The sequence below is a fragment of the Tauraco erythrolophus genome, chromosome 16 (assembly GCF_009769465.1).
Source record: "Tauraco erythrolophus isolate bTauEry1 chromosome 16, bTauEry1.pri, whole genome shotgun sequence".
Lineage (NCBI taxonomy): Eukaryota > Metazoa > Chordata > Aves > Musophagiformes > Musophagidae > Tauraco > Tauraco erythrolophus.
This window is the reverse complement of record NC_141480.1, coordinates 16,430,439-16,442,073: the sequence shown is the minus strand read 5'-3', so window position 1 is coordinate 16,442,073 and position 11,635 is coordinate 16,430,439. Positions and strand designations below refer to the sequence as shown.

The window sequence follows — 11,635 nt, the reverse complement described above, 5'->3', positions numbered from 1 at the left end:
CCTGGAGCGGCCGGAAGGGGAAATGGCGCCGGCGGGAGCGGAAAGCGCGGGGCGGAGGGGGAGAAGGGCGAGCGCGGCGGCAGCGGCCCCGGGCGGCGGGGAGGGCCGTGGCACTGTCCTGCGCCGTATTCACAACCAACGGGAAAATCCCAGCGCCCAAGTTAGTCCGGAGTACCTCTGGAAAACGCCTGCGCTGAAGGGCTCGGAGCAAAAGGCACGAAAAGCTATACGCTTCTAGCCAGAGACAGAACACCCCAAACGCTGCAGGTGCCGGCTGATGAGAAGACTCACACGAGACTAGGGGCCCTGCCTCTAGCCAGGGAGAGGCACAGGAGAACTGGGTTTTTGGGACAGTGTGGATCCGAGGGCCTGGCACATCAGAGCCACGAAAATATGAAGCGTTGATTGATACTGGTGCATAGTGTACCCTAATGCCATCGGGACATGGGGGGGCAGAACCTGTTTCCATTGCCGGGGTGATGGGAGGATCACAGCAATTGACACTGTTGGAAGCTGAGGTGAGCTTGACTGGGAAGGAGTGGCAGAACCATCCCATTGTGACCGGCCCAGAGGCCCTGTGTATCCTAGGCATAGACTTCCTCTGGAACGGCTATTACAAAGACCCAAAGGGACTCAGGTGGGCTTTTGGAATAGCTGCTGTGGAGGCAGAGGACATTAAGCAATTGAACACCCTGCCTGGACTATCAGAGAATCCTTCTGCAGTTGGGCTCCTGAAGGTGGAAGAGCAGCAAGTGCCAATTGCCACCTCGACCGTGCACCACCGGCAGTACCAGACGAATCGAGATGCCGTGATCCCCATCCACAAGATGATCCATGAGCTGGAGAACCAAGGGGTGGTCAGCAAGGCCCACTCTTCAACAGTCCCATTTGGCCTGTGCAAAAGTCTGATGGAGAATGGAGATTGACAGTGGACTATCGTGGCTTGAATGAAGTGACTCCACCATTAAGCGCTGCTGTGCCAGACATGCTGGAGCTCCAGTACGAGCTGGAGTCCAAAGCAGTGAAGTGGTACGCCACTATTGACATTGCCAACGCCTTTTTCTCCATTCCTCTGGTAGCAGAATGCAGGCCTCAGTTTGCCTTCACCTGGAGGGGCGTGCAGTACACCTGGAACTGATTGCCCCAGGGGTGGAAGCAGAGTCCTACCATCTGCCATGGACTAATCCAGACTGCACTGGAAAAGGGTGAGGCTCCAGAACATCTGCAGTACATTGACGACATCATTGTGTGGGGGAACACAGCAACGGAGGTATTTGAGAAAGGAGAGAAGATCATCCAGATTCTCCTGGAAGCCAGCTTCGCCATCAAAAAGAGCAAAGTCAAGGGACCTGCCCAGGAGATCCAGTTCCTGGGGGTAAAGTGGCAAGATGGACGGCGTCAGATTCCCATCGAGGTCATCAATAAGATCACTGCGATGTCTCCACCAACCAACAAGAAGGAAACACAAGCTTTCCTAGGCGCCATAGGTTTTTGGAGAATGCACATTCCTGAGTACAGCCAGATCGTGAGCCCTCTGTACCTGGTTACCCGCAAGAAGAACGATTTCCACTGGGGCCCGGAACAGCAGCAAGCCTTCGTCCAGATCAAGCAGGAAATCGCTCATGCAGTAGCCCTTGGCCCAGTCAGGACGGGACCAGAGGTGAAGAACATGCTCTACTCTGCAGCCGGGAACAAGGGTCTGTCCTGGAGCCTTTGGCAGAAGGGGCCTGGTGAGACTCGAGGCCGACCACTGGGATTCTGGAGCCAAAGCTACAAAGGGTCTGAAGCCAACTACACCCCAACAGAGAAAGAAATCTTGGCCATCTATGAAGGAGTCTTTAGGGCTCTTTACATTAGTGACATTAGTGATGGGTGATAGGACAAGAGGAAATGGGTATAAGCTTAGTCAGGAGAGATTCAGGTTGGATGTTAGAAAGTATTTCTTCTCTGAAGGGGTTGTCAGCCACTGGAATAGGCTGCCCAGGGAGGTGGTCGAGTCCCCATCCCTGGATGTGTTTAAGAAAAGGGTGGATGAACTACTTAGGGATATGGTTTAATGGGAGATTAGGGACGGTTGGACTAAGGTCTTTTCCAACCTAGAAATCTATGAATCTGTGAGACAAAAAGGAAGGAGGCAGGTTGGTCCAGAAAGGTCACTTTATTGGAAAAAACCTAAAATGGACTTAAAACCTGCAGCCCTCCCCCCACAGCAGTGGTGTCAATGGGCTCCCCAAGTCACCTTAACAGACCATCACAGACGTGAGCTGCAGGACAAATGTTAAAAGTGCAAGGATTCTGAACTTCACACCCACTTTTATGACCTGGCAGGAAACACAAACGCTTCACAGCTCACAGAGAATTCGTTCACAGCACTTGGGAGCCGCAACTGGCTCCCTGCATTCCCCACAGGGTACAAAATACATCACTCGGAGGAGAGTCCGATGCAGAACATCATAGAAGGTAGGGGTGAGGTTCCTTCAAATTTATTTTATTGCAGTAAAACCTCTAAAAGGTAGAGCTGTACAAAAAGTCTAAACAGCATTATTTAAGAATAACAGCACCTTACGCTGCATTTGTTCTTATTTAAAATTCTATTTCCCAAAAATACATTCCTAAATATACAAACTATACAATCTTGTCACTTTAATGCTGGTTTCTGTGATGATATAACTTTAACCTAAAAATCTTCAAAACATCCACATACTGACAAAAGTCCTAATATACAAATGCCTTGGTACCTTCATAATATCACATAAATAACTTCAAAACCCAAACTGCAGTTGTAGCATTGTCCGGAAAGCAAATACTTTATGGTGATCACACATCGTCCGCAGAGAGCGTTGGAATGTTGATCCTCGGCCGTGTGAAAAATGCCATTTTCTCTCTAAAAAAGATGATCAGTTGTTAATGCAATGGAAGTCTCCTCAGCAATGTCCATTATCCACATGAAAATTTATCCCACCAGCTGTCACCGCAAGAAGCAGCGGCACATGCTCTCACAACCTACACCTCTTATTTACACACCAGACAAGAGGCATCCTTACAGTTAAACTCACAACGCTGACATAACCAAAAATCATTTCCAAAGGCCCATTTTTTTTGCATTCTTGGCATGTTGCTTAGGGAAGCAAAAGCTGCTTCTACATTAAACAAAGGATTTATGAATTTGTTGCCAGGTGAGGAATGATCTGGAGTACTGTCGGTTGCTTTGAGATCACATGCAGTGCTGCAGGTAGTTTCCCCGACCCTCAGACCTTATATGTTGATAAAAAAATACAAAAGTTTTTGTTTAAGCAGAACAGTTAACAACTTCTGCAAATATGAGCCTTCCTCATCAGCATCTTAGTCATCCACAGAAAAATCATGGTAGCAGTCAATTTTTCCTCCCCTTTACCAGTGACCTGGAATTACCTGAACGACTGTACTTCCAGAGGCTCCTTCCGACTCTGCCCTCGCAGCCTGTGGACATCCTTGGCAGCAGCCCTCATCATTTTATCAGCCTTAAGCTCACACTTGTGTTCTGTTTTTTCCACCTAAACAAATAATGGAAAACAGCTGGTTTTGTTTCCAGGAGGAATCATTTTATCCCAACTACTCTCCAAATACAGTAGTATTTCAGCTGCAGATCTAAGAGGTTTGGAAGCTGCTGACTCTGGAAATCATGAGCCACAGAAGCTGAACTGAGGGCTTGTCAGCTAATCATTGTAATGGAGACAGCTTTTTGTACCATCTTCTTCCAGCCCTTCAAAAAGAATTCTGGGTGCTATCTGCACCTTCTTTGTGTCTTCTCGATATATTTTTAAGCTAGCAGATCAGCACACACCAGACCATGGAAACCCATGTTCCAGCTGTGCCCCAAAGAGCACATTGTACCAGCTGTGACACCTGGTGTTACACTATAACTTAGTTGCTGCCTGGTGTCAGCAGAGGGGCCCTGATAAATGACAGCAGTTGAGAAGGAGCCCTGTACACAAGGGAGCATGTGATGTAGACAGAGTAAGGTACGGGCTAACCGGGACACACCACACCTCCTACAGACTGGGAGGCTGCACTTGACAAAACAGATGACATTGGTGACTTCTCTTATTCGCACTGGCGCCGAGGCAGGAAATTTCTGTGCTGGTAAATGTACGGGTTCAGGACTAAAATAACTCGTCGGGAAGTTAAAGAGGGGACAAACTCCAGCAAAGAACAACAAGTCCAGCATCTAAGGGGTGAAGATAATCAGCTATTGAATAATACTTTTTTTTTCAAAACCCAAACATGACAGAAGGCTGCCGACTTTGGTCGTCACCTCCCCAGGCTTATGCAGACATTTCTGAAGCTCTAGACCTTTACACCTTAGTCTGCAAATACGTTCCTCTTGAAGTTAATGATTTTGATTTAAACCCTCTCCAGAAAAGTGATAATGCAATGAAAGATGACTTTCTAAGAAAACAAAATTGTTTAATGAACTGTTTTTTGAAATTCTTGGTAACTAGTTCTGTCTCCTCTCCATCTCTGCCCTGCAGTCTGCCCTTCATAAGCAGAAAGATAGATACTACAAAGCTCTTAAAGTCAGAAAGTCTGCTATCATCTAACTTCTATTATCACTTCATATTCACAAAGATCCTATTCTAAAGCCAAGTGTCATCCATGCACAAGTTTTATGCAGCCATTATTTCTCTTAGAAGAAGCAAGAGACATAACTGCTATCTTCCTAACCCTCGTATCTGAGGGAAGGCAGGCCCAGATTCTGCAGTTTGTAAACACCAGAGCTGAGAACAGCCAGACACTCAAGCACTGCAGCTTCCATTGTCAACCACTTGCTTGACGGAGCCTAAGTGGAAGACACAAGTGACTGTAGTGCTAAGGCTTCACTTCCTGACTGTCCCAAGTCCCCCATTTCTCAGACACGTTGAATAAAATCCAAAGGCACATATTACTCACTCGTTTTTCCACTAGCCTCAGCAGCAGTCGAAATCTCTCATCATCCTTCACCCACTGCGGCAACTCTTTTTCGCCTTGACTTTGAGCTTGTTCCAGCTGTTCCTTCAGTTCCCTCAGCACCGAGATCTCCTGAACCAGCCGATCGTGCCAAGTTTTCGAAGCTTGCAAGTCCAGCTCCAGGTCTAGTGAAGTGCGGATTAGGCGCTCCGTACCGAAGGACTTGACTGAAGGCTAGAAAAGAAGGGGTGTATGAGCACAGGGATGAGAACTGACCTGACTGCCCCCCCATGAAGGCCCAAATACATCTCAAGACCATTTTTCCAACACTCCCCTTTGTGCAAAGCATCTCTATTGATCCTGCTTTCCAATCCATCTCAAGACAGAAAGCACAAACTCAAGCAAGTCTTACAACCTTTTGATTCCAGTATTTTGGCTAAATTTCTTCCTTGGCATCTTCTCCAAATCAAACAAGTCTTGCTTGCACACCTTGCTCCTCAGTTTAATGTCTCATCTTCAGATGAATCCCCAATACAGCAGAAAAACCTGTGTTTGTATTTTCCACTAACATATTATGTTGCTTTCTGCTAGTTTCAAACACAAGCTACCTCAAGAGAACACATCCCCTTAGGAGCTCAGCATCAGTATCCTGTGGGAATTTCAGTGATTGCCATCACAACCCGCACAGGGGTTCATTGTGTGCCACAGAGTCACTACAAAAGGGTCACCTGAGCATCTGAGATGACATTCTCCTCACTCTCTTCCCCAGCTCCTCGCATTTATTTTAAGTATTTGAGAATCTCGCCACTAAAAACACAGTGGAATTGTTTGGGCTACTTCTGCTCTGACAAAACGGGAAATATCAGGACCCATCTTCCTAAATTGATTCTTCTGAGTTCCAACTTAATCATTCCTGTCATACTCTGATATATCAAAGAAAAGTAGCCTTAAGAGACTTCTCACACACAAAGAAAAGTTTGTGGATGAAAGCATATGGCAACTGATTTGTGTTTGCAAATTCTTCCTTTAAAACAGTTTTCAGGTTTTTGCAAGTGTCTATGCTAGAGAAAAAACTAAGTGGTGATGTTTTTACCCGTTTCACTCTGACACTTCGTCTCTCCATCGCATTTCGAACAAAGGGGGGCTTTTTGGATAGTGTTGAACTGTCACTATCACTGCGATTCAGCTGAAAATGAAAGTGAAAACCACATATTCGTCATGAAAGAAATACAAGCAGTGCATACAAACATTATCAGCAAGATCAGAGGTTCTGAAAGTGACTATAAGCAGTGATGTAAGCAGAACTAAGTGTTGTGAAAGGCTACAGCAGACAGCTGCTACCCCAGACTGCTGCTACCCCAATCTCAGTGCACAATATGCAATTCATTTGGCACGGCCAGATCCTGCCACAAGCCTTGAACTCAGTCTCTTTTTGGAACAGACTGCATGGAAAGAGAGACACTAAGTTAGGGTATAATATAGGACTCCACCCCACTGCCCTCTCCTGTGCAAGTAACTAGCCTGGCCAAGAGCGCAGAAAAATAAGCTCTAACTAATAAATCAAAGAAATTACCCTTTTCTAGCATCTGTAACACATTAAACTATTTTACTAGAGATCTCCCTTTTCTCCATTCACCTGTATTTTAAGCTACTGGTGCAAGAGGTAGGTTTACCTGTAAGCTATTCCCCTGGGTTTTTCAACTTAAGAGTTGTCATGTTACATACACACAGCCTGACTTCCATTGTGATTATCTCTAGACCCTTAAAAAGAGCTCAACTCATTGTAGAGTTTAATTCCCTTCTCATGTTCCTTCTCAAAGTTGGGGGCAGGGGGGAACAGGTGTGTGGGATCTACATGCACTGGGACACAGTACCTCTACCACCCAAGCACAGGCCACTGCTGCAGATTACATATGGCTTGTTTCTACAGAAGCACCTGCTTCTGAATCAGAAAACCTGCAGATCAAATCTGTCTCAGCTGAGTTAAGAGCATGCCCACTTCAGACAGGTCATGCATGATAAAATACGGTGCTTGCCAATTCAATTTAAAATACAACTTAATAATAGTTTAGGCTGACCCTCAATCCAGGAAATAATTGTGAACAAACATTTCAAAGCAGTGCAAGTGACATCCTGACCCAGTACATGGCCTGCTCAGTCACTTTCACACAAAGCACACTGGAGACTTTCAAGCTTCTACATTTTTTTTTTTACTGACATTATCAGGTACTTACCTTTCCATTTCTATCAAGCTTTCATGTTCACCTCATCTAAAGTAAGTGGACACAGCTAACTCAGTTCAAGTTAGCACAGAACAGTCTTAAAGCAACAGGGAACAGTTTGATATGCAACATTCATCACTGTCTTACAGCAGCCCTTCCCAGCTTAGTTTAGACATCTCAACAGGGTGCATGTACCACAAACATATGTGCACATACATACTTTATAAATTTGTGCTTAATGGTATTAGTTCCAAGGAAAGATACTGTCTAGGAGGAGAGGACAGAGCAACTTCTTCAGCCAGAAGGGGAGAGAAGAAAGCACTGTCAGGTCTCTGACAAAAATCAGACTAAGTGAACATTGGCATCATGCATTCATTAATGAAAAACGGCATTTACCACCTCAGGATTGCATTTGCCTTACCCGGCACACATACTGACTTTGTGGTCCTGGTGAAAATGTTTTTGAGCGGATGATAGTGCTACCTCTGACAAACTGAGTTTGGGGTGGATTTGATGCTCTTTTGTCTTTCGGACGAACCACAGTAGAAGACTGCGCAAGGCTGTCGGTGTTTGTCTCTTTATCCACCTGAAAGACAGATACTGCAGTGTAAACACCAGCTTGCCATCTTACCCGTGACACACCCAGGGCTGTCTGACAGCCACCTGTGACACCTCTCCGCTTTCAGTCCCCGAGGCATTGCATTCAAAACCAGATATTCTTTAGCCCTTTTCCTGCAGGGTGTCCTGCCGCTTCACTCTTTCAACTCAGTAGCAGCTACATTAACTGTATCACTCCCTAAGGGCTCCGCATCTATTGATCGCTGTACAACACAATTGATTCCAACGAGCTTTGCCTGTTGATCCAGTACATCACTGTACCTGGCAATCTCACACAGAATAGAGGTATGATCTTAAAGACCATTCCCGTACCTGTTGTGCATCTGCAGCAAAGATCCAAATCGCTGTATACACATGCACAGAGAGCACGTGTATGGCACACGTTTGTTGGACTACAACTACATTCAGAATCAAACAAGGCCAAAGCACTGTCACATTAATGAAAACATTAATGAATTAAGGCCCCTGATTCTACCTTCACTGCTATTTCCGTAGGCAGCTGGGAATTCAGACTTTCTTCTGCTTCCCATAGTGATTTTCCAGCACAAAATTCTTCCTCCTCCTCCTCTGCTTCATTTTCACTGATCTCATCCTGTTCTTCCTGATCAGGAATCTCTTCGTCTTGCCTGTTGAATAACAAAGCTGTTAACTGGCCTATTGTAGACAACACTCTGGTGCTGCAGCAGGAGTTACCTCCTGTAAGCTGCTGGACAGAAACACGTCCCCTCCCAAGGCAGCCAGTTGTACCTGGCAGGTCCTGCAGCCCCTGAGAGTACAGACACACAGAGGCTTACGAGGGAAAAATTGAAACTGGAGTGAAGCTGCACCAGAAGGCAATCATTTCAGCCAAAAGCTTCATACTGATCTTGCTTCAAAACAAGAAAGCTGAGGGTTCAGCCATGTGGTCTGAGCTTAAGGTGAGTGCATCTTAAGGGGAGGTCTGAGGGTGCCATTAATCTTAGCTTGAAAAGTGATGCGGGACAAAATGGAAGCATTATTTTTACATCCTTTTCAGCTCCTTTGCACTCACAGCTGGCTTCTCCATCAAACCCATGGGTCAGGCTTGCTTTTTATTTAAAATGTTGGGCTCCGTTAATAAAACCTGAATCTGAACCATTTAAACAACAGCTAAAATTAATATCCAAGCAAAGCCTTGCACCATACAGCGGAGCTTTCATGGACGTCCACAGAACGTTGTACAAATAACAAAATTAGCATAGCACTACTGACTATTTTCAACATTTATCAGCTTTGATCTCATTTCCGAGGCACAACCTCCAGAACAGAAGAAAAAGGATTTTTCACCAAAACAGAAGGAGACAGGAACAGCGGCACACAGCTCTGTATCATCTGCTTTTTTCTCTGCACATGAATCCCCAAATGCTCTGATCATCCCGCAATGCTAAGATGGTGGGATGCTACCTACCAGCTCTCTCCACTAGTTAAAGTGCTTCTGCTTTCCTCCAGTTTCTTCTCCACAGCTTCCAGTTCAACAGCTGTCTGCTCTAAGAGTGCTGAGACAGAGTCCTGAGGAGATCAAGAGGCTTCTTGTCAAGATATGATTCTCAAACTGCAGAGCACCCAGCCATTCTGGTGAAAACAGCCCCAACCAGCTTTCCTCTGGTGGCAAGAGACACTTGTAGTCTCTACACCTGCGTTCTTCAAGCAGCCTATTGCACCTACAGTGCTCAGTCAAGCCTGTGTGAGCATACCTGGCCCACCTCCCCCAGTTACACCAGCATATGCACGTGTACAGACATAGGCTGAGCATACTGCATGCCATGCACGTGCAAAGGTCAGTTTGTATCTTGACTCTCTCTGGAAGTTCATTGAAGCAAAGTGAACTGTCTAGTGGGAAGAAAGGCAAGAGCTCACACGACTTACACCAGACCACATACCACATCCCTCATCTTCATGAGGAGCAGGTTTCAGTAAGTATTTAGCCCAGGACAAGGGCATATCTGTAATTGACATGTTAATTATTTCACTGCACTTAATGACATTTTCAAGTTCCAAATATAAACACACCAGCCTTCACTTCTCATCTATTCTAACAGTCCTTCAGCCACACAAACACACTCTCATTAGCATTGTTTAGAGGACATTTGTTTGATTTCAGAAGTTGTTCTTACTGTTTTTTCAGTGCAGGGTACTTCAGAGTGAATATTTCCTTGTTTACTTTTCCTGTTTTGCTTCTGCAGATACTTATAACTGAGGAGGTTATACCAACGGGTTGATTTCTCTCCGGATCTACATATTTCAGCAAGGCTAATTTGTGCTCCACCCTATTGAGAGCAAACCCACAGTTTTAGTTTAATACTAAAATGAACCACTACCACATCAGTAAGAAGAAATGAGAGCAAAAATCCATGGCTACTTAACTTCACCAAGTCTGACAAAAGGAAAAATTGCCCTGTTTATCCCTGTTTCAACAGCACTAATAATGCTTTATGTTTTATTATTTTTAACACTGTTTAGGACTTCCAATCCAAGTAGCAAGGGCTTCACTACAGCTCCTCTGTAAAAGAATCCAGAAGTATTAACAGTGATACGGCAGCCAGGACAAATTACAGCCAGAGCTTCAAAGAAAAAGAGAAAGGAGCAGGAGAGGAAGACTCCCTTTCAAGAAATCTGTAAGGCTGACAGAAGTCACTGCCTCAGACCGAGATGCTTCATTTTCGCGTATTCCATTCCTCTTCATCTGCCTTGTCATATTTTACTGCCTTGCATTTAGTACAGATCCTGACATATTCAAAACTAAAGCAAAACTGATTTGCAATTTGTTTAATCTGTGGCTGAGTGGACTTCACTGCACCAGTCCAGACCAGCAGACTGCATGCTGAGCACACCTCCTGCAAGTTAGCGTGCTCTCACCTGGAGCTCAGATACTGTAGGACTGTCCTTGCTGCCAAAAGACAAAAAACCCATTTGGAAAACAGATGCTTTCCTGAACCAAAGTGTGCTTTGCAAAGCAAGCGAAGGAAGAAAAGCAGAAGCACCATAAAACGTACACCTCTCCAGCCAAGGGAGATGCTATGCAATACGTGCAGGACAAAACACCAACTCTTCTGTAACGTAGTGGTTGCTTACGTCCCAGGTCAACACACCCTACTCATATTCTGGAGTACAATACTCCAGAAATAGTTCTATTAAAAACAACTTGCTCAGGTAATATTGAACAACAAAAAAGCTCCTCTAAGAATATGGAGTGGCTGGCTATGGCAATACTAGCACTTAAAAAATTATATGGATTTTAGTAGTATAGATTAATAGCAGTTTTTAAAAAATGCTTTAGAGATCTTTAATATCCTACAGTGGCTTCCAAATTCCTGTAAGAAGTCCATTCTAAATTACATTATAGCCAATGTTTCCAAAAGGAGGAAAAATAGGTAGGATTTCACAATAAATGACAAGAGAAGGAAAATCTAGTAATCTGACAAAGTCATCAGTAGTTCTGTAAAAAAAAATTATCTAATAGTTTTTTTTTTTCCCCCCTGATCAGAATCGTTACTGCAAAAAACACTGTCTAGGAGAGAACATACAGCTAAGGATTATCCAGAAAACTTTCACACAAATTGCCATACTTCAGAGTTTAAAATTTTGTCTAATTAAAAAGAGGAAACAGACACAAAGATATTAAAATAGAGATTAATACTAACCAAACATTCTTCAAGGTGAGACTTATCTACAGTGCAAACATCGACTCTTAAAGTCTTCTGGCGCAAAGCCGGGTAAGAGATAGAAACCCAAAATACTTCATTGTACACAAGATTGTCTGAAGCTTCCACTGGTCTTGTGCGAAACAAGCAGCTTGTGCTTTCCGAACAGGGCAGGACAGCCACACGAACGTTCCTGTTGAAAAAAGCATT

General features: G+C 44.6%; 1 protein-coding gene across 1 annotated transcript in view; it reads right to left on the bottom strand.

Annotated features, from left to right (window-relative positions):
- Positions 1-2,640: 2,640 nt before the first annotated feature.
- Positions 2,641-11,635, bottom strand: part of WWC1 (WW and C2 domain containing 1) — a 71,818-nt gene continuing 62,823 nt past the window's right edge. The window contains exons 15-23 of the mRNA XM_086621333.1: positions 11,426-11,618; positions 9,899-10,051; positions 9,193-9,293; positions 8,242-8,392; positions 7,570-7,734; positions 6,020-6,112; positions 4,930-5,160; positions 3,412-3,533; positions 2,641-2,884 (exon numbers count right to left, since the gene is read on the bottom strand). Coding sequence (XP_086477459.1) covers positions 2,818-2,884; positions 3,412-3,533; positions 4,930-5,160; positions 6,020-6,112; positions 7,570-7,734; positions 8,242-8,392; positions 9,193-9,293; positions 9,899-10,051; positions 11,426-11,618 — 1,276 coding nt within the window. The 3' untranslated portion in view covers positions 2,641-2,817. The remainder of the gene's footprint in view (positions 2,885-3,411; positions 3,534-4,929; positions 5,161-6,019; positions 6,113-7,569; positions 7,735-8,241; positions 8,393-9,192; positions 9,294-9,898; positions 10,052-11,425; positions 11,619-11,635) is intronic.